Source organism: Agelaius tricolor, unplaced genomic scaffold (assembly GCF_023055355.1).
Source record: "Agelaius tricolor isolate 1412-34295 unplaced genomic scaffold, bAgeTri1.0.p SCAF_14, whole genome shotgun sequence".
NCBI lineage: Eukaryota > Metazoa > Chordata > Aves > Passeriformes > Icteridae > Agelaius > Agelaius tricolor.
This window is the reverse complement of record NW_027269274.1, coordinates 12,538,649-12,564,064: the sequence shown is the minus strand read 5'-3', so window position 1 is coordinate 12,564,064 and position 25,416 is coordinate 12,538,649. Positions and strand designations below refer to the sequence as shown.

At 40.6% G+C, this 25,416-nt stretch overlaps 1 protein-coding gene across 5 annotated transcripts in view; it reads right to left on the bottom strand.

Moving 5' to 3' along the window:
• Positions 1-25,416, bottom strand: part of ARHGEF3 (Rho guanine nucleotide exchange factor 3) — a 107,173-nt gene that overhangs the window by 11,143 nt on the left and 70,614 nt on the right. For 3 of the 5 annotated variants that reach the window (XM_071439737.1, XM_071439738.1, XM_071439741.1), the window contains one exon: positions 2,457-2,564. In XM_071439737.1, coding sequence (XP_071295838.1) covers positions 2,457-2,564 — 108 coding nt within the window. Of the gene's footprint in view, positions 1-2,456; positions 2,565-3,451; positions 3,999-12,768; positions 13,086-25,416 lie in introns of those variants that run through there. The other 2 variants (XM_071439740.1, XM_071439742.1) reach the window with 2 other exon arrangements.

Here is a 25,416-nt window from a genome sequence, read left to right as displayed (position 1 = left end):
AAATACTTCTATAATCAATAAAATATGCAAAATATAAAAAGTAGCCAAGAACATATCTTTAAAAAAACTACACAAATCCCAGACTGAAAATTTTTTCCTCGTGCTGAAAGTCCATTAATGTCAATGGGAAGTCACATGTACAGAGGTAAGGAAAATTCTACACAATAGGTGTTTTGTTTTTTTTCCTCTTGCATGTTTCTTCCATTTAGAATAATATCTAAGAAGGTTTGTTTGAAATGACATAAAGGAATCTCAGAATTTTCTAACTCATTTTACTGATGCTGTTGGAGTGGTCTTTTTAGATGGATGTTTTGTTGACTTTGTTCTGTTTTCTTCCAGGGGAAGAAGTTGTTTGTTCTGCATATTGTGGTGATGACAGATTTTTCTTCATTTTACAGACACAGAACATCTAACAGCAATGCAAGAAGAAACATGGGTTTGGACTGAAATAACAATGAAAATACATAAAAGTTCACTCAGTAAGAAAAATCAATTTTTTTTTTCTTTTTTACAGGAGATCACATGATGAAAAGAGACCTATACTGTTCCCAAGACACAGTGACAGCTATGTCAAAACATAATGAAGTGACATAGCTTTATGTTCTTCCCAGAATGTTTCTAAGTAATTCCAAGTGGGACACCTGAGCACAAGGCCAGGTGCTCTGTAGCACCTGCTATATATTGTCCCTGCTCTGTAGCTATTGAGAAAATCAGATAAGACATCAATTTACAGCTGGGACATCACCAGCAGGATCTGGAGAACACAGAAGCTCATTTCTCATCACAGCTCCTTCAAGCACATAGTGAGAGGGGATGGTATAAATAATACCACTGTTTCATCTGCTAATTAAAATATATTCTTATGGGCAGTATGAACAGAGCAAAACAGATATGCTTGCAACAGTAAGACTTGCAACAAAGCTGTTATTTTCCCTCCTATTTTTGACAAAGTATACCCTGAAACACATTAATATAGTTCTCATTTTGGGAAGCTGCTATTGCATACATGAAAGGATTGTTTTGGTTAGTCAGAAACAACTTTATTAAATACAATATTGTTCTGGGCACTGCATTGTGCTGTCCCAGAGGCTTTCACTGCAGAACAATAGCACAGGTACCTAAATGAGGCCAACAGCTGCCTAAGGCTGTGGAAAGGGAAGCACCCTGCTCAGCAGCAGCTTGGCCAAAAATTAAATCCTTTTCCACACTCCTCACAACTGGAACTGATGTGGCCCTCCCAGCTGTGAGCCAGTTTCCCCTGGAGGCAGACTGGCAGACTGTGCAGGAGATTGACAGAGCCCAGGGGATTAGGGAGCTCTGCTCCAGTCACGCAGACCTCACCTGCACCGGGCCAGGCAGGGGCAGCCATTTGGCTGAGCCTCCAGCCCCGTGCAGAAATCTGCACTTTCAACATCACAGGAACCAAAGATGGGAAAACCAATGTCAGAAAATCCTGTAATATCAATTTTCTAGGTAATTACAACTACAGAAAAATTGAGTTCTTTCCCATTACTTTTTATTTCTCAATAGACTCTGATGTTTTATTTCTTTCCTTCTTAACAGGTAACTTCAGTAAAGCTCTAATTTAGGTAATTTTGATTAAGGAACATTTCTAACACATTCAAGTTCCTTTTACAGTTCCTCTTGAAGAAATTAGGCTTGTTAAATAATTATCTTTAGATCTTTGACATGCCTTCCTACACAAACTCTTTTAAAGAGGAAACAGTGGCTTTCTGGGCCAGACCCAGAGCAGTGCTGCAGCTCCCAGCTGTCACTGCAATTAGGAGTTGAGCACCCCAATACTTTGCCATCTCTAGGTCTGAAGGCACAAATGCTTTATAAACTAAAGTTTCATTAGTCTCCAAGTATGTATAATATTACATTCCTAATCTGTAACATAGAAACAGCATTTAAAATTTGTTAGCCTTTTATTAATTTTCACCATCACCTTCAGAAAATGACGTGGAAATTTCCAATTATTCACTAACTCTTTTGTTTAGCTAAGGTCACTGTTCACTCTACAGGAGGAAATTTAGCAGTCCTACCTGACCAGCTATACCAAAAATAACACTTTCAAAGAAACCAACCAACATTAACAAAAAGCATTACGGAATATTCTCATCATTAAATTTTAAAAGCAACTGTAATCCTTTAGTAAACTATTTTTAGATGCTACAAGTGCAATAGTTTTCTTCCTGGTAAGTGAAAAACATTAAACAGAGAAGTGGTTCTTTTGAGGTGACAGCTGAGAGTTTTAAGCTGAGTGACCTTGTGGTGACAAGGCGCCTAAGCCTGTTTGGCACACTGCAGTGGCGGGTGCCCGTGTGCATCCCTGCTGCAGGAAGGCAGCTGCAGCTGAGGGGGAGCACGGGAGCTGCAGCTGAGGGGGAGCAGGGGAGCTGCAGCTGAGGGGCAGCAGCAGCAGCAGCAGCAGCAGCAGGAGGTGCTGCCCTTACCTGCAGGGTCTGGCTGAAGCGCTTCAGCGGAGTGGCTCGCACAGGGGGGATGAGGCTGGCCAGGGACGTGACTCTGGAAAGGGGCTTGAGCCGTTTGTTACTGGGCTCCTGCAGAACAAGGACAAGGAAGGAAAGGAAAAAAAGTCAGCAGAGTGTGAGCATAATCAGGTAAAGATTGTTAACAGTTCTGCTGATTTTCCTAAGAAAGCATTTGTAGCAAGAGTGTTTGCAAACCTGGTCTATCATTAGGGCAGTAAATAAACAAAAGCAGTTTCAAATGCTGACAGTGACAGATTGCTCTTGGCTGGTACATACAGGTCTGGAAACTGCTGAAAAATGTAATGATGGAGAAGCTGCCATGGCCAGGAACGGGGAAGGGAGGCAAAGAAACAGAAAATAATTTGATTGGTTTTACTCATTCTTAGCAGAAAAATTTTCAGCAGTGCTCTGCAGCTAATGCACGTTATGATAATCTTCTCACTGAAAGGAATGCTTTCAAATAGAAACAATTCTGTGTGTGCTTTTGCTTCTGGCACTGTCAGCATGTGACTCTATTCACTTAAATGTATTTTCTTCCAGAATATATAATTTAGACAGAAATCTTTAACTCTTATTGTCTCTGAATGCATGTTCTTATGAAAATACTCACATATACAGACAAACACATTAATAACATGCTTACATACACCTATTTTTTGCATACAATATAAAGGAAAATCAACAAAATCTACCATCAAGCACTCAATTCAATGTTGTCCTTCTCATATATATTTTAACAGCACAAGAGCACCCAAAGTAATGTATTACCAAAATAATATGCCAATTGTCCTGCAGATATATATTTTAAAAAAACCAAAAACCAGAAATCGTAACACAGAAAAAAGTGATTATAAATACATAAAAATAGAACAGTTACCCTTGGCTTTCTAACCTCCATCTGACATTTAATGGATCTTGAACAGCACATGCAAAAGGCAACAGAAAAAGAGCCAAACCTTCCAAGTGAAGTTAAAAACCCCATCCAACACCATATTTGAAGGACATCCTAATGCAGTTCATCTTTCTTTTTCAGCCATGCTTATAAAGTTTGTGTAGTTTTGCTATGCCTCCAGTTGTCTGGACATAGCTTTGAGAAAATGAAGCATGCCTATTATCCTTTTCTTAATATAAAGAAATATAAATCCTTCTGGAAATAATGCAGATTTGTCATCCTTCTTGATACCAAACAATAAACCTCAGCAGCGATGCCACCATCTGTATTACTGGCAAGAAAAATTCTCTTCCATTAGTGCAGCAACAGAGGAAAGGTGAGAAGCAGCCACATATTTAATTTACTTCTCAGCAGGCAGACCTGGAAATCCATAAAAACCAGCTGAGATGAGCGACAAAGTGTTTAACCCTCTAGCAAAAATAATGTATTCCATCACACATGGCACCTGGCATTAAAGAAGTGTAGCAGTCTAAAGCAAGTTAAATCCTGATCTTCATCACTGCCCTGTTATTCCTAACCCTTCCTTTTCAGCAGGCATGTCTTTGAGGCAGGTTTCAGGAGCGTTGTTACGTCACTGCAGCACTCACATGCTTATATACTCACACACCTCTCAGCAGCAGCATCCCACCCCCTCCCCAAACCAGAGAGAACCTTTGAGATTCCAGTGCAATTCTCCTCTAACTGGTGGCACAAGCAGGAGCTGTTTGTGAGTGCTGGTGCCCAGAGCAGAGCCCCTGGCAGGGCCAGCTGGTCAGGAAGGTGCTGCAGTGCAGGGACACGGAGCCCAGGGCAGTGCCAGCAGCACAGCCTGTGCCAGCAGCTCTGCCTCAGCAGCACGGGCACTCAGCACCCCAGCCCTGCTGCAAAACCTGGAAATGAACATTGTAGGGACTTCCCAGGAGATAGGGAGAGGAGCATTAGGATTAATAGAAATTATTATTCCTTCTTTATGCTGTATCCCTTCTGGTATCCATTGCCCCCATCCATTTCAAGGAGAAAAGTGCTAAGGCAGTATAATATTTACTAATGTTCATGATGCAAAACCTCACTGAAAACAGAAACTGATTTTAAAGATGAACTTCAAGCAGAGTTTCAGGCACCATCAAACACCATTTAGATCTTGTGGAACCTCTTGCTGTGAGCCACTAGAGGCCAGCCGCTCCCCCAGCAGGCAAAGCCAGCTCGGGTAACTGCAGTCCTGCCCTGCTGTACCAGCACCCCACCTTGAATTCCTCATGCATCTATCGGGTTCTGATTTCACATGGAAAATTCTGACCAGAATCAGAACAGCTAAACGTGCAGTTCAAACTGAGAATTCAATTTTATGTAAAGAAATCAGCATTATTACAGGATTCTCTCAAATAACACTATTACAGATAACTTCAGAAGCCTGAGACTTTACACCTTTACCAATGAGTTCTAAAAGAAAATCTTGTTAATCCTAGGTTCTTAAATATGAGAAAAGCTTTTCTGAATACTGACAACATGATTTTCCCCTTCACTAGAAACTGTGTGGTAGGTTAAGATACTGAGCTGGAAGTGAAAACTCATCAAATCCTAGTGTTCCAGGTGTCATTTTATTCAGAGAAATCTCCCAAAAGCCATCAGCATTGTGTCACCCTTTCTACTGTAGAAAAATGAAGTTTGTACAAATAAGGCTTTGATTGCAATGAAAATACAGCACTACCAGAGCAATTCTAACACTGCCAGACAGTAATGCTGAAACTGCTGCACATGTGATCCCAGGATTTCTGCTGTACTGTCTACATCCATTCTGCCTCTGCCTCCCCTCTCATCAGCACCCTCATTCCCAAGCTGTGTCACCTCTCCAAACCAGCACTGCAGAGAAGCTGAACAAACTACTGAGGCCAGTCCAGAGAGGGAAAACTTCCACAGTCAAGGGCAAGTTCTGAACAGGTGGGTGTTTTTTTCACCAAGTTCTGTTCATCACAGCCAACAACACAAATGGAAAGAGGGCACTGCATGAACTGTCCTGCTTTACCCAGAGATACTGACCAGAATCTGCACTTGCACATTAGTCCAACATGTTCATTATCACACTAATTTGTCTCTGAAGACTCTCCAATTTTCCAGTAAACCACAAGTCCCACAGCCATAAACCCCTTTGGGGAGTGAATCTTGAGCATGAGGAGGCTCCATGAGGACACACTGCACTGGTGGAATGAACCCCAGACTCCAGGCTGTCCTCAGAGCTGCCAAAGGCATCCCTGGTCCTCTCCTCCTGCCTCCCCCTCACAGCTCTGGGAACTTACAGGGGGGATCAAGAGAGAGGATTTAGGGGCTGGGTCCACTGCAACCATCACCTGTCCGGACTGGGAAGCAGGCCAAGTTATGACAAAAAAATTCAGGAGTTACAATGTGCTGCCTGACCTTTTAAAGCCATTATGATTGGTATTTTTAACAAACCTCTTCTTGCAGAGTTTTGAAATGACTGCATGTTGGACTGTATTTTCAGAGTTAGGAAGGCTTGCCAAAGCAATACGGGAAGTAAGTTTAAAAAAAAGACCCAGACTACAGTTTGGCAGAGTTTCCAAAATGTGGAGCTGGTATATGTGAATAAGTAACATTAATCTGACAGGGCTTTAAATTTGATATAAGGCTAAATAAAGCTGAGGGAAACATGAGTGCAGGAACTTCAAAGGCTGAACAGTCAAGTGAAGTCAAATTAATACCTGACTAGGCTAGAACAATGAGCAGATGGCTTTTGGAGGGAGCTGTATATTTGAACTCAAGATGACTTCGGGAACATTTGAATTCAGAGACAAAAAAAAAAAATTAGCTGCAAATACCATGAACACATGCAGCCTCAGAAAGAACTTGAAACTGTGAACAAACTCATAAAAGGAGCAAATCCGTGTCCAAAATATAGACAGCTCTGAAAACCAGACAATGGACATTTCAAACAACTACTATGTCCTTTGGACATTTTTCTAATATAATATACTTTTCTGAAGAATTAGTAGGAAGAAAGACTAATCACCATAGCATAATCAGTGATTATCACCACTTTAAGATGGGAAGCTATCAAACAAGAAGTTTCAAAGGTGCTATGAATTAGGCATGAAGAACACAATGCTTCCAATTGCTTCTTCATTCTAATTTACTTTTTATTTATAGGTACAATGATATGTCCAGTATCTTCTATATATTAAACTCTAAGCCAATGGTTTAGACTACTGAGTAAGCAAGGAAAGCTCGATCTTTTAATGTATAACTCTCAAAAAAGACCCTTCTGCTGTGGGACAGCAGGAAAATGCAGCATTCAGCTCCAACCAGAGCACTGCTGGGAAGCCACACTGAGCAGACGAGCAGACTAACAGCTACCAGCTCCCTTTTCAGTAAAATTTAAGTCTTTTTGCCTTGCAGAACTGAGTAATGTCTTGCTTTCTAAACTGTCATATGGTAATTTCAAAATGATGACATCCTGACAACCAGGTAACTTTTGTATCATTATTTTGGGGCTGATGCACAGACCCAAACAGATTGCTATTTAAAAGCCTGAATCTCAGCACACAGCACGAGCTCCAAGGGCAAGCTGGCCATTCAAACAGCCATGGAAGTGTGTAAAAGCAGAAGGTCCTGTGAAGAACTAGGCACTTACATTAGCTGAAATGCACTGACAGCTAAGCTCATGCTGTTTCTGCTTCTTCATTAGTGAAACTGGCACCTAATAATTGGTTATATTGTATCCAAGAACACAGTACACAGATATGAAATCTTCTAGAAGGCTATTTAGGGGAAGAAGGTAATACTTTGGAGCTCTTCATCAGCAAAATAAAAAAAAACCTCTTTTACTAGTATATGTAAAGAATGGAATATATTCCCTAAATTCAGAGGGAGTTAAACCCATTTAACTGTATCACTTTTTGATACAATATCATTCAAGACCACACACAGCCTAATTATCACTCTTTGGTGGATAAATTACTCTAGCAAAAGACTGCTTTTCATTTCCTAACAAACAGAAAGAAAGGAAACAAAAAGAATGAGGCCAGATTCCCTCCATATTGCCCTAAGAACATCAGAACCAATGACCTGGATAACACATGCTGAATAGCAGCCTAGGTGCCATAGAAAAGGTCTTCACTTGCTCCAGTACCTCACTTCAAAATTCTTCCACTCTGTGCTCCTCAAGGGCTTAGCCAGTGATTTCCTGCCAGTGAAGAGCCAATGATGTTCACTGCTGCTGGGATTGTTTTTCCACCTGACTCCCATCTCTTATCAGCAGCTTCAACAGTGGTCCCCGTGTCGGAGGGCTGGTGCTGAGTCCCACAAACAAGGGAAAATGTTTCCCTGAGGGGCCATTATTCTTGTGTCTGCTGCACTACTGTGACCAGGATATTGTGTTGATTTTTCTGATTGCATTTAAAACCAAACTCAGCAAAAGGAACTTACAAAGGTTTTTACCCAGCACAGAAAATAAGTGCTATGTGAAAACTGGTACAGAAACTTAGCATTTTAGAATAGTAGAATTTATCCTGTTTACCTTTAACCTTCAGAGGCCAACTGAACCCACACACAAAGTGGCTGAAATTGCCAATGCCTCTTAGAACCTCAACTTACTGGAGTTCAGCAAGTTCTGAGACATTTACAGCAGTAATTTTGGATTTAAGGTGGCTACCTTGCTTAACATTTTATAAAAATAATGCTGGTTAACTTTTTTCCATTTTTGATGTGAATCAGGACAAACAAACATACAAGCTATTCATTCTGTGCTATGGGAGCATTCATTAGGGAAAAATGTTTTAACTTAAATTAGTCTCAAGAGTGTTAAGAGTGTAATAAATAGAAGACACTATAAATTGAAACAGTACAGTAACCTTTGTTTCATACCTAATTCACAAGCAGTGCCAGGAAACTCAAACAGAACCATTCTGTTTCAGATTTCAAGTAACTGGCTATATTTCCATACGCCTTAAAGGTTTCCATACTTTAAAGGTTATTAGTTTTTAGTCAACTTTATAAGGGTAAGTCAACATTTGTCATGGCAGGAAGCCCAACAATATTATTTTTGTTAGTCTGCTACTAGTTAAATTGGCCTCAGATTAAACAGCTCTAATAAATGCCCCTGAAACTTGGAGTTTAATAAAAAAAACCCACATTCAAGCTCTGTTCCACAGGATGTTATCAGTATTTAACCTTCAGCAGGATAAAAAACAAAACAAAACAAAACAAAAAAGGTTAAAATAGAAAAAACAACCCATGTTACAACAATCCTTAACACAGCAAACACTTAAATCTAAAAATAAATTAAACCAAGCATCTCAAGCTTTATGTACCTTCAGAGCGAAGCAAGTCTAAAACCAGAACAACATTCTCAATTAATTTTGGCACGAAAAAGACTGGGGTTTTATACTGAAACAGCAGAGAATTTGCTTCATAGTATCTTAGAAAGATTCTGATTGGAAAATTATAGAACAGTGCTTCTTCTAGAACTGAGGTGTATGGTAAAGAAAAACAAAGTAGGTGACTCTAAAGCAGATCTAAGTATAGTTCAGTGTTGTACAAAGGTAACGAAATCACCCACCTGAGTCCATACTAAAACCTGGGGCATCCCTCTACTAAAACTGCCAGCATCTCAAAGAGAATTTAATAAGCAATTTTAGTGAATCGACACAAAGGCCACTTGATCATACAATTAAGTGTATGCACTGGTGATACAATTTTCCTTGAAATCCATAAGCTCCCACGCACCACCTGCACTCCCTGATGGTAGCAGGAAGAGGTTTGTTGTTCCTCCTCTGTCAGTCTCCCTAAAATCAGCAAGCAAACAAAGGAAAATCCAGAGACATTTTGTTTTAATCACAGCTTTACAAAGAAGAGAACCTGAAATGATAGCTGGGGTACAATCAACAACCACTTAGGGAAGTGATGAAATATTCCTGGTCAAAGACAACAGTGAAGTTTGCAGGATGTTATCCTAGCATGTGTTAATCAAGGATTGGCTCCTGGCTGCACACAGGCTGCCCTCCCTGGTCACCACCCTTAGGGCAGATTCCATTTGCCACAGACAGGGCAGAGGCACTCAAGTGTCAGCAGCATAAGCACAAGTGCATCCAGCAATCCTCACTGATCATTTGTCTGCAATATCCAGAAATCAATACCTCTATCAGGAGTTAGGAAATGAAGGCAAATTAACAGAAAAACCTCACACTGAGGTGAATTAACACAAGCAACAGAAACCCTGAAAAACCCAGACAACTAATGTAGAGTTGATTAAATTCTGCATTTCCTCTCATTACAAGCTGCTTGTACAGGCAATCTAAGAAAGACCTTTTCCATTCTGGAGCTGACTGGATATTAACCTGGACTGCCAATTAACCAGCAGATATCATACAGTGATTTAGTGAATGGAAAAATAAAGACAAGCTGTTTGTTTCACACTGCCATTAAGCAGAACAGATCAGCAATTCCAAGTGCAGGGGTCTGACATGTTTCCAGCTACACTGCACATGAACTTACCTGAAATATGTCAAAACTGCAACTTACTAGTATTTCATTAACATGAAATACATACATTTAGGAAGATCAAAGAAAATTCATGACTTGGAGTTTATCTCATAATCTTCTGGCCTCTCTCCCTCTGGCTCCACACCTGGTTCCCTATTAATGATGTGCCATGGCCTAGAGGCTGCTGGGTTCCCCTTCACATTCCCCATCCCCAAATAAACACAAATAAGCACCATCCCAAATAAGCACCATCCCGAGCAGCAGGCGGCCCAGAGCTCCTGCACCCGTGCTGGGAGGATGGCAGGAGACAGCAAAGGACAGGCTGCAAACAGCCCTGGCCCCGAGGTCTGAGTCCTGCACTGCAAGGGCTGTAAGCAGATATACAACATACTGGACACACAGAGCAATTGTCTGCCCCCATTGTAGTTTTCAGAGCCTAAATCCTGTGTTGGATCCTGTATGGCAGAACAGGACACCCTTACTCTGAGGAATTCGGGAGTTCCTTGCCATGACCTCACACTGAGACCTTTAAACATCAATCTGTGGCTGTGAATGCTCCTTCTCACCTGCTGCCCACCCAGCCTGGGTGGTGGCTTTAGAAGGGGAAAAATGGAAAATAGCGTTTGTCATCGGGAAAGGTGTGGGGCTTTTTATAACTACAGTAAGCAAGTTTCAAATGTTACTAATTGTTTCTATTTTTGAATTATAAAAAAGTTGGGAAGAACCCAACACCTCTGTACTGTTCATCCCTAGAATTGCACTACAGGATTTTATGTGGGGCATGTAATGGTTCAAGTAAAGACCTTACAGTGTTTGCCATATTAACTCAGGTACTAGGTACTGCAGTGTTCTGCTGCCCTTAAACTGCACTTAAAAAGAACTATGATGACTTGGAACAGAACAACAGTTTTTTATCAGAATGCAGACTTTAGTGTTTACATATATTTTGGAAATTTCCTTTGTCATCGTTTTGTGACTGTGCAACTTTCCATGGAGTTTATGCCAAGGGAGCTGGCATAGCTGAAAGAAAGAGCCGGAAGCAGAAATCCTCAGTTCTCTTTTCTGCTTTGTTCCTCAAAGCATCTACATAGCAGAAAATCTGTTCTAATCCAAATATACCAACGTTTATGCACAATTTGAGTTATTAAAAAACCCAACCAACTTCCCATGTTAATAACTAGAAGGAAATTGGCGTTTGCAAAGGCAGAAACGCCCAGCCCGGAGACAGGAGCGCCCTGCTGCAGTAACACCCAGCTGTGGTAGAAGGCGCCCAACAGCTTTAATTCCCCTTGTAAACGCTAAAAGCTGAAAGAACAGCTTCGTGTTAGAGCGTAAGGATTTTTTCCCCGTACAGATTTCAAAGAAACAGGTTGCATACACCAGTCCTTATAATGCCTTTCCCAAAGAGTAGCTTTTATTTCTGCTTTCTTAATCAATGTTTTGGAGAGGTGGGTGGTCTTACAGGATATTTAAAAGTTTCTTTTTCAGAATGCTGGAATCCCATCCTACTCTCAGAAAACAGCTCGAAAGCAGAAGGGTGCATTTTCTTGTTCGTATAAAACACAAGCTATTTTCACGTTGTAATTTTGATTGATCACATCTGTTACTCAATACTTCCTCATGCTCTCAGCTTTCACTGAGTCTTTTTCTCTGGAATTTGATTATAATCCAGCTTCCTAACTGTAACAGCAACAATCCAGCTCTTCAGATCTCATAGTTCTATTAATTCACAAAACATCCCTTCATGCAGTAAAGGCTAAAATCATGTTTCTTTAATATTATCATTAATATAATGAGTACCTTTGAGAAGAACATTCAGTACACCTAACAGCTTGTGTTTTCCATAGATGCATACACACACACACACACTCTTAGGGTGTTAATTTTTCAAAAACACATAGCTGAAAGAACTCCACTTCCCTTAAGCTCAATAATTAAGTCTCTCTATGTAAAAGTACACTGGAAAGCAACAGTGCAGCATCATCTCAGTTCTCAGCTGAACATCATGATTAAATAAGGTCACTGGGCTTATGTTACTTTTACTTTAGACCTAATCAAGTGGGGAGGTAATTAATCTTTGATGGAGATGTTTAAATGAACCTAACTTAATAAGCTGTCTTCAAGTTACTCAGCAAACAAAATTAATAAAGAAACTATATATTTAAGTAATAAAACCTTTCAGATAGATGTTCTGCCTTCCTCCAGAGCAGTCACAATCCTTAATGTCACTGGTTTTTTCCTAAACACAAACCAACATTAACCTAAAGTATCAAATATTTAAGTTTTTCGTGAACATTGCTGAATTTGAGTTAGTGAATAAGACTTTTAATGTCACTTGAAAGGCTTCCATGTTTTTTAAGCAATAGAGCAGTCAATCTGCTGATAGGACAGGATTTTCAGTTAACTGTACATCAGATTAATTTTTTGTTTATTGTGATGAGGAAAAGACAGTTAATGTAAATGGTGTCTTAAAGTTAATGCTTTAAAGACACCATTTTACTGATTCCCTTCCAGGTCCTACATAAGTTTAACAATTTTAAGTAATGCTTAGTCCTGGAATAAATTACAACTAAGTCTCTTTAAGCTACTTATGTAAAACAGGTACATCTCAAACAGATATTTTAAAGATTAATTTTCCTAAAGTGACAGATGACAAAAAAAAAAAAATCTAGATTCTGTTTCTGGCTTTATTCCAAAAGAAAGGTAAATACCTAGAGAAAGCAGTAAAGGATGCCTAAGCAAAACGGGTATCCATACACTGCAGCCTGTTCTCAAACCCCGTTAGTGTCCCCCAGCGCAATGCAGGTCACACAATAAAGAAAAATAAAGTTGCAACCGTGTCAGCAGTACCTCGGTCTCTTTAGCCGGGCTGGTCACCGTCTGCGCTCCCAGGGCGAAATTCGCCCTCTTGGCGGACAAGTAGCAGGGATAATCCTTGGCCACCATGGTGGCTGCGGGAGCGGCGCTCCCGGGGCTCGCTGCCGGCTCGGTACGAGCGGCGGGCGGGAGGCGCCGGCCGTGCCCGGCCCCCGGCAGCGCTGTGGCTGAGCTGCGCCCCGGCCCGCGGCCCGGAGCGCGTCCCCGCGGCCGGCCCGCCGCACACTGCGAGCTGCGGCAGCGCCAGCGCCGGCCCGGGCGGGCCCAGGGGCGGGGCCGGGCCCCTCACACACACCCTGGGGGCCCGCCCGCTGTCGCTGCCGCGGAACGAGCGCTTTGGGCCTCGCTGCGCCTTCCGCTCCCCGTTCTGGCCGCCGCAGCACTGAGAGCGCCGGGGACAGGACACACGGAGCGGGCGCTGCCCGCAGGATGGCTGCGAGAGCGGCTCTGGCAGCCGAGTGACCCGCAGGAGGCAGGGCAGGAGGGCAGGGCAGGAGGGCAGGACAGGAGGGCAGGACTGACAGCGCTCCCCCATGGCACAGACCCCAATCCAGCCCGGGCTCCAGCCCTACAGCCGGCACTGGCACCCACATTCAGTGCGCTGTGCTCCCGCTGATCCGAGCGGAACCTGCACCATGTCACTGAGGATGTCACGGTGCCACAACACAGAGCATTGCTTGTACTCCCTCCTCAGCATGCTTTTCTTTTTTTCCCCTCCTAGCCCTATTGCTGCTTTTTTTCCTGTCTGGCAAGCTGGAGTTTGTTTCTTGTGTTTTACAAGTTCCACTTTTGTTCCTCTTGTTCAGCCAAATTGCTCCCCTGCCTGCATCTCTCATTGTACCGAGCTGAAAAAGTGGAAAACCACTTCTGACTAAGGTATCTCACAGGGCATTTCAGTGTCTGTGCAGCCAGGCAAATTCTGTTTGATGGTTACCTTAAAACAAAGGTAGTGAAAATTTCCTGAAAAGACATAGGAAGCATTAGGGGCCCTGTTTGCAACACAGGATCAGTCTGACAGAGACTATAATACAGGGACAAGGAAAAGGAAATTGAGTAGGAAGCTGGATGGGGGAGGAGGGAAGAATATTTTCAGCCATACAGAAGCAGCCCAAACAAGAATAACTTCACAGACCTTGAAAATAACTGATTTTAAAGGGAGATCATGTAGAGATCATTGAGAGATGGATGTAGCTTTACAAGCATCTATTTTTCTAAAGGCTGTTAATCAGATAATGATGACTTTAGAATAAGATTAGTCAAATGGCAAATGTAGTCCTCATTTGAACACTTTCCTTTGACTTCACCAACATCCCAAACATATAATAAGCTCTCACACTAATCCTCCCAGGCCTTTGGAGGAGTAGCTGCAGTACAATCAGAGCTCTCCTGTGCCTGTCAATGCTCATCTCTATTTTATGGTAGTCTGTCCTTAAAACACAACCTCCACTAGCTTCCCAACCATGAAATTCCTGCAAAATCACTAGAACAGTTATCAGTACTTCTAGATGTGCAATGATTCTAGAACAAAATGTGACATTGGAACATTTGGATGTTCTGTGCCTCCTCATCTGCATCACAGTAGGGTAAGACAAGGTTGACTGAAAGTGAAAGTGCTGACAAGAGGCACAGAACAGCTTTCATGCAGATAAGGGTTGAGCAGATAGGACATACAGACATGAGAGAGATTAGAGCAGATGCGATAAAGACCTACAAACCACAGCTGACAGAGGAAGCAAATATGGAATTATTTTTCACTGCGTTCAACGACAGGGAAAAAAATGGTGCATCAGATTAAATCAGACAGTGGCAGATTCAGAGCAAAGAACAAGGAGCTAATTCTTCATATTATATACAACTTTTGTATTATACACAGTGGAAGTATCTGTCACAAGATGCTGCTCCTAAGAAACATTCTCAGACACAACTTCTTGACCATTGGGGCAATATTTTGGGAACACCATGACTGGCTATTTCTGTTTTGGACTCTTCTCTAGGCATCTACTTCTCACTATCACTGGATATTTGGAGTTAGGTGAGATCACCTCTTGCAGCCATCATGTTACTTTCCATATTAAAAAAAAAAAAAAAAAAGAAAAATAATGTAGCATTTTATTTGAAGACTACATACAAGTCTTAGCTCAGGATCTCTGAAGCTATGAACAGTTACTTCAGTCACATGAATGCACACTCACTTCTGCAAGTCTTCCTCCATGTGATGTTCAGAGGACACAGCTCTGAGCACTACAATGTTGAGTAGTTTATCCTCACATTTCAATCACATTAAAATACCACTACATACAAATTGTAAAAAATGGTCAAGAAGCTCCATGAGAACACTGCAGCTGCTGTGTAACCATCTAAACCCAAGAAGCCTTGATTTCAAATACCATCTGTGTATGTTTGTTTATGAAGGTATATGTTAACACCATTTCAAAAATCAGCTTCACTTAAATCATTTAGACAAAATACCTTCAGGGCATGTTCTCAAAGCAATATAATCCTGTAACATGCTTCATGGCATGAACAGCACTTCACACTGGACAAGAGTGTACTGGTTTGGAGATTGAATTAATGAACTTGAGTTTATACACAAAAAATACGCCAAGAAAGGGATCCTGTCATTTCTCCATTAATCAGGCCAGTGCATTTCAGCTTGACTAAGTATTCTTAAGAAACACAATTTAAAATAATTCTAAGAGGAATATGATTGTCAATAGGCAGGACCTTCATGTCAGTAAGTTTCAGAGCAACTTGTACCTACAAGACAGACTTCAATGAAAGTAGGATGCATTAGACTCCATGGACATTTGTTTACTCCACCAGAAAAGTGTAAATACAGTTTTAGAAATGAAATTTGGACCCAAAGTTCTTTGATGAATGGCACTGAACTTTCTAAGTATAATATTATCTGATGGAATAACAAATGCAAACAACTCTCAGAGAGCTGAATGTCTGTAGAATGCTATGTGCATTTATAAACAATGAATTGTGATTACAGTTTAGTCATGGTATTGAATCCCCTCTCTGAACTGTGTATCAAACACTTGGAGTGCCTTCTGAAAGATCTTACAAACTTAGTGTGATTTATATTTCATTTCTACATGGATTTAGATTGCACAGTGGCTGCCCATCAACAGTCACTGCACTGTGCATGTGCACATGGGCCCAGGCAGAGCCAAACATCAGCTCATAAACCTCTGGCTGAAAGACTCCCCAGAGAACTCCAGTTGTACAGCAGGAGAAACAAAGGTTTCAGTGATTCCACTAGGTGTGGAACCAGTGAGTCCACTCTTTCCTAAAATTATAGTTAGACTACAAGTCTACACTAACACTATAAAAATTGTCAATCTGAATTGTAAGGTACTTGCAAAAAAATCAACTAGTATTTGAGATAAAATGATGGTAGGAACTAGATTGCAGAGCAGGCCAGTGCATCAGTTTTGCCATTTCTGGAACACATTTTTTTGTGGGTTTAGTTCAGTGGAGGAGGTGTAGGAGGGTTGTAAAACCTATTTAGGCCAACAAAGAGCTGACTTACCTGTCAGGGAGAAGTAAGGAAGGTATTTGGTAAGTCGGGAAAGCCCAGCTCAAAGGGCCCTAGCACTGCTGACCTGGTTGAGGTCTGAAGTTCACTGACAGAGCTGTTCTGTGGTCATGGTTCACACCTATGCCTTTAGTTCACTCCCTCAGAGATTCAAAACTCAACACAGAAGTAACTCTTGCAAAAACATCTGTCAGCACAGCAAAGCCCTTTGAGATGTGCTCGGGTTCAAACTTTACAAAAGACTTAAATTAAGTAGAAATATTGCATACACATTTCAAGGGAAAAAAACCCCAGTAGTTTGCAGTTTATGAAGTATCTCTCATAACCTATGCACCCTTCCTTTCATTTAAATTGAAAGGAGGTAGATTTAGATTAAATATTGGGGAAAGAACTTGTCACTGTGAGGGTGGTGAGACCCTGGCACAGGTTCCCAGAGAAGTGGTGGGTGCCCCATCCCTGGAAGTGTCCAAGGCCAGGTTGGATGGGGCTCCCACCACCCTGGCCTTGTGGACAGCGCCCCTGACCATTGCAGGGGGTTGGAATGAGATGATCTTTAAGGTCCCTTCTAAATCAAACCATTCTGTGATTCCATGTATGTGGTTTCACAACAAACAAACCAACCAATAAACCAGAGGCCACTGCTTAGGAGAGATGCTCTTCACTGCTAGGAATATTAAAGCAAAGCTACAATTCCTCCCATTCTGAAATGAGCAGGCAAAGTCAGCCAGGCTAATGCTGCACATACTGAGTATCTCCAAAGCCTCTCGCCAACATGCTCCAATCATTAGCAGTCACTGAAACCACATTCAAACAATCCAAAAAACTTTTCAAACAGTCTTTTTAATCAAACTTGAAGAATTTGAATCTTCTTAGAAGATGCAATGCAGAATCACTGACAGTGTTGAATGAGAAGCCAGAAATTATATAAACTGCTAAAAAAAGAGCATTTGTCAGGCAGTTACCCAGCTGTTCAAGAAACTGCAATTTCCTCATTGCAAATACAGATTGTTCACATGGTAACAAGTTCCAATTCACTAGGTAATAAATATTAGGAAGACACTGCTTGATTAAACACTTCGGTCCTGAGAAATTCCAATAAAATATTAGACAGTAAGTGATTATCATTAACAATGTGCTCTCAAAAACCACACCTGTAATTTTTCCAGAGTCCTAATCATGTAAAGATCAGTGCAGAAAAATGAAACACATTTCAATGAAACACAATGAAACTCTGTGGAACATGTGACATCACCAAACTGAACCCCACATTCCTATTCTGTCTTGATTCTCCATTTGAAGACCTTTCACATGTTCATTATTAGTGCCACGTGTGGAGTACCATGAGAAGGAAGAAGTTATGTTTCCTCACTGTTATCATGGGCTGTGCTTTGGGATTTGCAGCCAAGATGCCCTGAACTATTCCCCAGCTTTTCAGTCAGTAGCAGGAGTCTCCCTTGCCTCCCACTATGAATGATGGCTGTTCCAAAACACCAGCCCTACCCTGAAGTACACTCATGTCAAGTGATGGTGAGCCATGGTTCTCACACCAACCACCACAAATGGTTTGCCGTATAAACACACACCCAGTTCAGGCTGCTTTCAAACTCACACAGGGCTTCTCCATACAAATGTCACTGGTACAACAATTCTGCACTGGAAGAGAAACAGATCAAACAACCTGCCAAGTTGTTTTGATTTGGTTTTATTTTGCTAAATTCATGTAACTTTTGATTACCACAGGAAATATTGTACAGTTAAAGGATGCCTTCTAACAATCACTTTCACACTGAGGCAGAAGCACTCCTTTCATGAGCTTCTCTAGGGATAAATAACAGCTCATTTTGAAATCTGCCTCAGATTCATACACAAAAACCATTTAGGTGACTGGCCTGCAGCTCAGTGCTAGGGCTGGCTGGCCTGGAGACACTGGGAAGGGTTCACACTTCTCCACCCACACCCACACCCAGCAGTGCACAGCACTGCTGGTCCCTGAGGAGGGAATCACTGGGTGTGGTGAGTTGGCCAAAATGATCCTCCACGAGTCACACTTACAAAGAAGTTGGTAGAGTTTGTCTGAGTACACTTCCCTGGGGACAGCAGAAAGCAGGAGGATAGGGCTGATTTATCCATGTGACTTTAAACAGCTGCTCAAATTCTGTACAGGGTGAATTGATCACCCTAAGTGGAGCATCCTTTCCTGCATTTTTCATTGAAAGTCATTCTAGGGAGAGGAAATTACTGGAAATATTTGTATGATGTTCAAACGAGATTAAATGTAATTAAAATACTTTTATTTAAGTTACAGACAGTGGGGGAGCAGGAATTTCTCTCTAGAGCATTTATGCTGACTGGAAAATTAAGTAACAAATTTCTTTATGAGAAATCATTATCCCTAATACAAAATGTTCAGCAAGACATCACAGTAGTGGTCTATTTTTTGTGTTGATTAAATTTTATTACAAAAACATTTATATTACATGAGTAACTTCATAAAATTAGTCCTCAGAGTGGATAGTATTTTGTAATTTTCTGCTGTATGTATGCATGTATGTTTTGCTTATATATGTATGTATGCCCAGATAAGAGGAAGAAGAAAATTCTGTTCTTCTATTCAGAAGCAACAGGAATTTCCCCTCTCTATAACTGATCTCACAATACTGGCCAAATGCCACTTGGTTTGACCTTCCAACCATCCCCTCCAAGTTCAATATGCAAAGCAAAATTTGGGGTTTCTAGGGTTTATTAGGCAAATCACATAACTGGGGGATGAAAAAAAATCTAAATCCAAACCAAAGCCTACAAAAAACCTCAAACAAAAATAAGTAAACAAAACCCCTAAAAAAACCAACCAACCAAACAACAAAAGAAGAGCTTGCAGCTACAGAAATCCTTTTCAAGTCAGAAATAAAACTAGCAAAAAAGGATATGACCTGGGTCTTTTGTGTTGTCTTTTCCTATTTCCTATTCACCTCTTTACCTAACCATACAAACTTCAATCCTTATTCTACATTTCTTTGTGTTCAGCTTGACACAGCTTACTGTGCTGCACTCAGAGTCCCAGGCTGACACAGAATAGGATTTTACAGGATGGCTGAGGTGAATTGGCAATTTGCCACTTGTGCAAGTGTAAACCTCACTTCCTCTCGACCCAAATTCCTCTTCCTCCCTCTCTTCCTGCTCTTCCACTGGCACTGTACCCTCTCTCTGTGTAGTCCTTCCCAGCCACCTTATTACAACTCTAACATTCATTTCCTCACACAGCTAAGTCAGCAGTCTAGAAACCCAAAACCACTTTCTTTTGCCAGATCTCTTGTCTGCTGGTTTGGTGAGCTGAACAAGTTACTGTGGCATGAGAAAAGCACCAGAACTTACTGCAGATGAATGGTAAAAAAGCTTTCAGGTACAAATCAGGACAGGACAGGGAAAAGGTTGAGTTTTTCTCCTCCTAGTAGCTCTAAACTGTTAGCTCAGCTTGCTTCATGAAGTCATACCCAAAGAATATTGTCATCATTTCATTCTTTGGATGAGAGACTTGGATCAGGAGCCTTATTTATTTATTTTTAAAAACAAACCCACCTACTAATTTCCATAACAACTGTGCACTATTACTCATCTAGTTGGTCATTTTTGCCAATTTGACTATCTTAAAATTAGAACATTTGTACCTCCTGAATGAACATTCAGAACACAAATCTTGAGACTGATTTAATGTTCTCCTTAATTCTCCTGAATTAAGGTTGGAAAAGACCTTTAAGATCATCACATGCAGCTGGTTAACCCAGCACAGCCCACCACAATACATTAATTGCAAACGGTATTCAGAAAAATTGAATTTTGCCAATTAAGATCACCATGCAACTCTAGAAGTTTAGAGGTAATGGGCCTTATGAAATCTAACAACTTTAGGAAATTAAATCAGCAGCATGAAAATTACAATTCATGTGCCCTTTTCCAGACCACAGCCAAGGATGTGCCAGCAGTGTTTCTAGACCCAAAGGTAAGCAAATAAAAATTGTTTGACACAGATCACAAGACATCCATGGGAAAGAGTGGTGAAAGTCAAGCAAAACTCTGAGACTACAAACAGAAAAAAGAGCCTGATAAATCCACTGCAGTGAAGCGGCCTTGAACCTGAGAGGTCTTTTTTTCCCACTGCAATACTGACTGACCACCCTGTGCAGAAAACCTCCACATTTGGTCCTTAACTAGTTCCTTGGATCACTCAATGCCTTACAATCCAGATTGTTACAGTGATTATGCAAATTTCAGTATTCCACTGCAGTGGTCCATTAATATCTTCAGAAATTTTGTTCAATTCCCCTATGCAGTGACCTACTGTACAAACACATCAGACAAAAATGAACACAAACTAAATCATCTTTCTGTTGCCCACATCCTCCCCCTAAGAGCAGGCAGGAAAACCATAACTTCAAAAAGAAATGTCCTTGCAAAAACTGGTAATGCTTCAACAACTGATAGAGCTCCTCTACTCCCAGTACAACTGCGCTGCTGACCTGTATCCTTAAAGATGGTGTGGCATGAAGTCATGATGTGACTAATCTTCAAAAGACAGCTGAAATGGGACATAACATCTTCAAACAGACAACAACAACTTACTCTGAGACAGAACTCCTTTGTTCATGTCCCTTTATCAAGGATTAGGGAATGGAGAAACCATTGCCGGGAATAAAAAAGGTTTTATTTAAAGTTACAAAATAACTGTGTTCCCAAGTGTTAATAGAATGATGTAATTCCATCCCATGGTACAGAAGTTACTATAACAAGTTTTAATTGCCTCAGAAATATAAATTAGAAACAGTTTTCTGGAATACTCTCCTGATTTAAGAAAGCCAGCTGTAATTTCTGAAGGCTGTCTCCTCTCTGGTCAGGCTGTTAACCACAAACTGCTCTCTGACACTGATCAAGTTCATCCTGCTTTTATGGGGTCATTATCAAATCTCCAACCACAACACACCACAAGTGTTCAACTATGAATTTTGGACAGGTGACTAATGATCACAGTTAATTTAGTTCCCAAGACAGCAGAGAGAGTCAATAGTTGGAAAAATGTCTCAAAGTAATTTGAACCATCACAGAGAAAATATTGTTTACTACTTTAAAAGCTAAGAAAATTCACAACTGCATCAGAACATACTTCTTGTATCCAATAATCTTGGAAACATAGCAATTGACTGAACACAAAAGCATGATGTTTTAGCAAACATTCTGATTTTATTATATAATTGGGATTGGTGTTAAATTACATGGACATCAAATACGGTGTCTCCAAATCCCCACAAAACCATGAACTCTTAATAAATTTCCTACACTAGGAATGAGTGAAGTGTTAATATAAATGACAGTAGAACAACATGAGGAGACTTAAATATCAACCATAGCCCTAAAATGACTTTGTTCTAAGAATGGATGTTAAACAGAGTATAGTGGGGGAATAGAGAAGCCATGTACTTCTAGTGCAAGGCACTGCCCTCAGGGCTAAGGAACATTAACAGCTGACAAGTTTGTTCTGACCAACATGTAACTTTTGGGCAAGATTCTTCTGATAACAAGGGGATGTATAGCAGGAGAAAAGCACACAGATTTAAAAAGTAAATAAATAAAAATGAAGTTGAGAATGAAGGCCCTTATTCTAGACCAGACAGGAACAGAAGTGAACAACCTGAATGGCAGGTTTGTGGGATTGGGATAAATTATTGATCTATCCTTTCAAAAGCCTTTGTAGTTTCTTTTTGATGCACAATAGAATTCATTAGAGCAATGCAAAGAGGAGCACAGAACAATCAAAGTGATTACCTAGGAAAATGGTAAATAATATACAAAATTAGATACAGGGTGTATAAAAGGTCCATACTTCTCAGGTGATATTGATGCCATTCAAGAACACAGCAAAAAAATTTTAGAAGAGAAAGCATTGTCACATTAAATGAATTCTTGTATTATGAGAGGCAATATGTTCCTTAATTGATGGCTAGAACAAATTTAGTGTTGAAGGCTCTGTACCACGAATACCCCACCAGCAACCTACACACTACACTGCCCAGCATGAAATTCCCAGAGACAATCCTTTAACTTAACATGACCTTCATTTACTTAACATTCTCAGAGTCCTTTTACTTAACATGATCTTCATCCCTGCACACAAGCAGCATTTTAAGTAGACATGCAAGTGATCTTGGATTTTTTTAAAAAATCCCTCCTAAGGAATCTTATTTCACCCCTCAGCTGTCAAACCCCGAGTTTATGTACAAGTTCTAGGCTGCTACAGAAGAGAGCAGGTTACATAACACTGCTTGGTAACTAAATTAGCTGTAGGAAATGGGCTTGCAAGCACTTGAACAAAGAACTGCTTTCCGTAATAAAAACGGAAAACAAACTTGTAACCATCCAGAACTGCTAATTTTGATTGAAGCAAAAATATTTTGTCACCTATAAAAGTTGAAAGAGGAAAAGGAAACTAAAATGTACAAAAGGAGTAAAGCCTATGTTTATCCAGGCAGCAGAACTCTGCACTTTCATTTTGATTAATAATTATCCATTAGAAACATGATAACATTTCACTGCCTCTGTACTTATCTTATTCTAAACCAAGTAGCAAACAAGCGGGACAAAAAAGTGAGCAGACTGCTGGCATGTGAACATGTTGCAATAAAGCAGAAGGAAAAATGTTAATCCTTGGGTTGTACTTGAAGCACATTGTCACACATGGTACAGGTGTTCTTGGTGTGGTCTGCCAGCTCCCCTTGCATTTACTACTCCATTCCTCCCTAAAGCAAAACAGGACCCAGGAAGAGAGAGCACACACTGGGTATTCAAGGGAGTTGCAATGATAATGCACAAGGAAAAAGGGTTAAGTCCTATGAAATGTCCAGCCCTTGCACTGATGAATCCAAACTGAAAGGCTGAAAGGACAGCTTCATAAAAGCATAGCTGTACAATAAAGATTGGAATGCACCTCATATCTGCAGTAGAAACACAGGTATGTTATTACATACTGTTCCCTGGAATTTGGTGGGTTTGTTTTTGCACAAACACTTAGAGACTACCTGCTTCTGTTCCTAATTGCTTCCTGTGGATCTGGTATTTTTATTAAACTAAAGGATATCTATCCAAATGATTGCAGTTTTGCCACAGTAAGAATCCATCTATTTTGTTAGTTCAGGAAGTGCCATTTGTTTCAGTACGTGCTATCTAACAGCAGATGTGCATTAAATGTGTCATTGCAGGATATATTAACCACATCACATGAATAAGCCAAACAGCTGAAATAAGAAGCTACAAAGACCTTTTTGAACATGAGCAGCCTCCCTGATCTCTATGAAACTAAATCACTAGTCTGATATTACTTGCACATATGGGAAAGATACAATAACTGGCAACAGATCTTATGGAAGGCACAGTCTAATGCTTTGCACTTGTTTTACCATTGCTACCTACCCAACTAGAACCTCTTCTTCTGTCCTGAGTTATACATTTACATACCTACAGTGTATCTACAATAGAGGTTGGATTCAGGTATTTTTTCCCCAATACACAATAGCTCAAGGAGGGTAGCTCAAGGTGTACAGGTTTGGATTTTTTTAATCATTGCCTTGCCTTCACATTCTTTCTCAACACCTGCAGCATTTGATCAGCAAAAATCTCAAAATCAATCAGCTTCTGACCCAACATTTCTGTTAGAATTGTAATATTCCCCCATCCTCTGCAAGGTCCAAGGCAATCAAAAATGCTGTTAGCCAATTTTTACATTTGTACCCAGATGATGAGAAAGAAGCTTTGAGTGAGATATTACAAATTTTCAAAAGTAACAGAGATAAACCCAATTCACAAATTACTACAAACAAAGATACTCCTTGCAAAAAGAGAAAGTAGAAAGAGGGAAATCTTTAACCTGATCCTATCTCTGGTGTTAAGGAGATGAGCAGCCTTCACTATGACTTGCTATCCATCTCAGTATGAAAATGTTACCAAACACATGCTGAAAAGTGACATCAGAAATACTGTCCAGTGTTCCTCACCCTCTCTTTAACCTTACAGAAGCATATAGCACAAATCCAGTTTTGCCTCTGACCACAAGCTACCCATGTACAGCTATCTCTGTAAGCACCATTTGCAGGCAAGTGGCTCAGAATTGGACATTCTTTGCAAAGAAAAGCTCCACAGATTTTGTACCAGTAATCCCCAAATTTCAGGGATCATGGACAACAATATTAAGCAATTGGTGTGTTTACCAACAGCTTCAGGCTTGTAATTAGGAATTTTTTATAATTTTTTTTTCTTACATGTAGCCACAAGAATCATTAAGGTGCTCTCTGAGACAGTGTTGTCTGCCATCCATAATCTCAGGACCACTTTTTAAGGCCTTTCAACTAAAGGTAACAGCTGTATTTGTGAGGTGATCAATATTCACAAAGTGCCTGAACAGTTCACATTGAAACAGAGAACAAAATAAAATAACAGAATGGAATGAGAGTCAATACCCATCCCCTCCCCCAGTACTAACCAGTGGAAAAAAGGGCAAGAATACTAAAGATATATTTCCAAGAGATAACACTTTGATCACAGTTTTCAAGATTCTTATATGACAATTTTGTTAAATATTTTTCCATATGTGAATGGATTCCACTACCTAAGACCACAGCTTCTTTCCTACTGTATTCAGTTCTTCTAGGGTGAGGATTATGTCTTGTTTGTGAAACTGGCTGGAAGTTTCTAATGGTTCTTTTCAGGAAGCATGCTTCTGTTTTCCAAACCTGTTCCTTCCTAAACTTGCTAAAGCTGGCCCCAAAAATGTATCAGGAAATAAGCAGAGGATGAGGGGGATGGGGAAGGACTTCAAAGACACCTTTTCTTAATTAAATCTCGCAGTGTTTCTTCTTCCTGTTGAAGTGAGTCACGCAGGGCTTTAGCTGTCACACCTGACAGGGGGAGGGGAGGTGTCAGCACAGACAAGAGGTTTGTATTTCAGCTGCCTCCTGTAATTGGCAGCCTGGAATTAATTAATGAAGTGGAACCAGCACACACTTGAGTGCAGCACACAATTAAGCACGGCAAGGAGT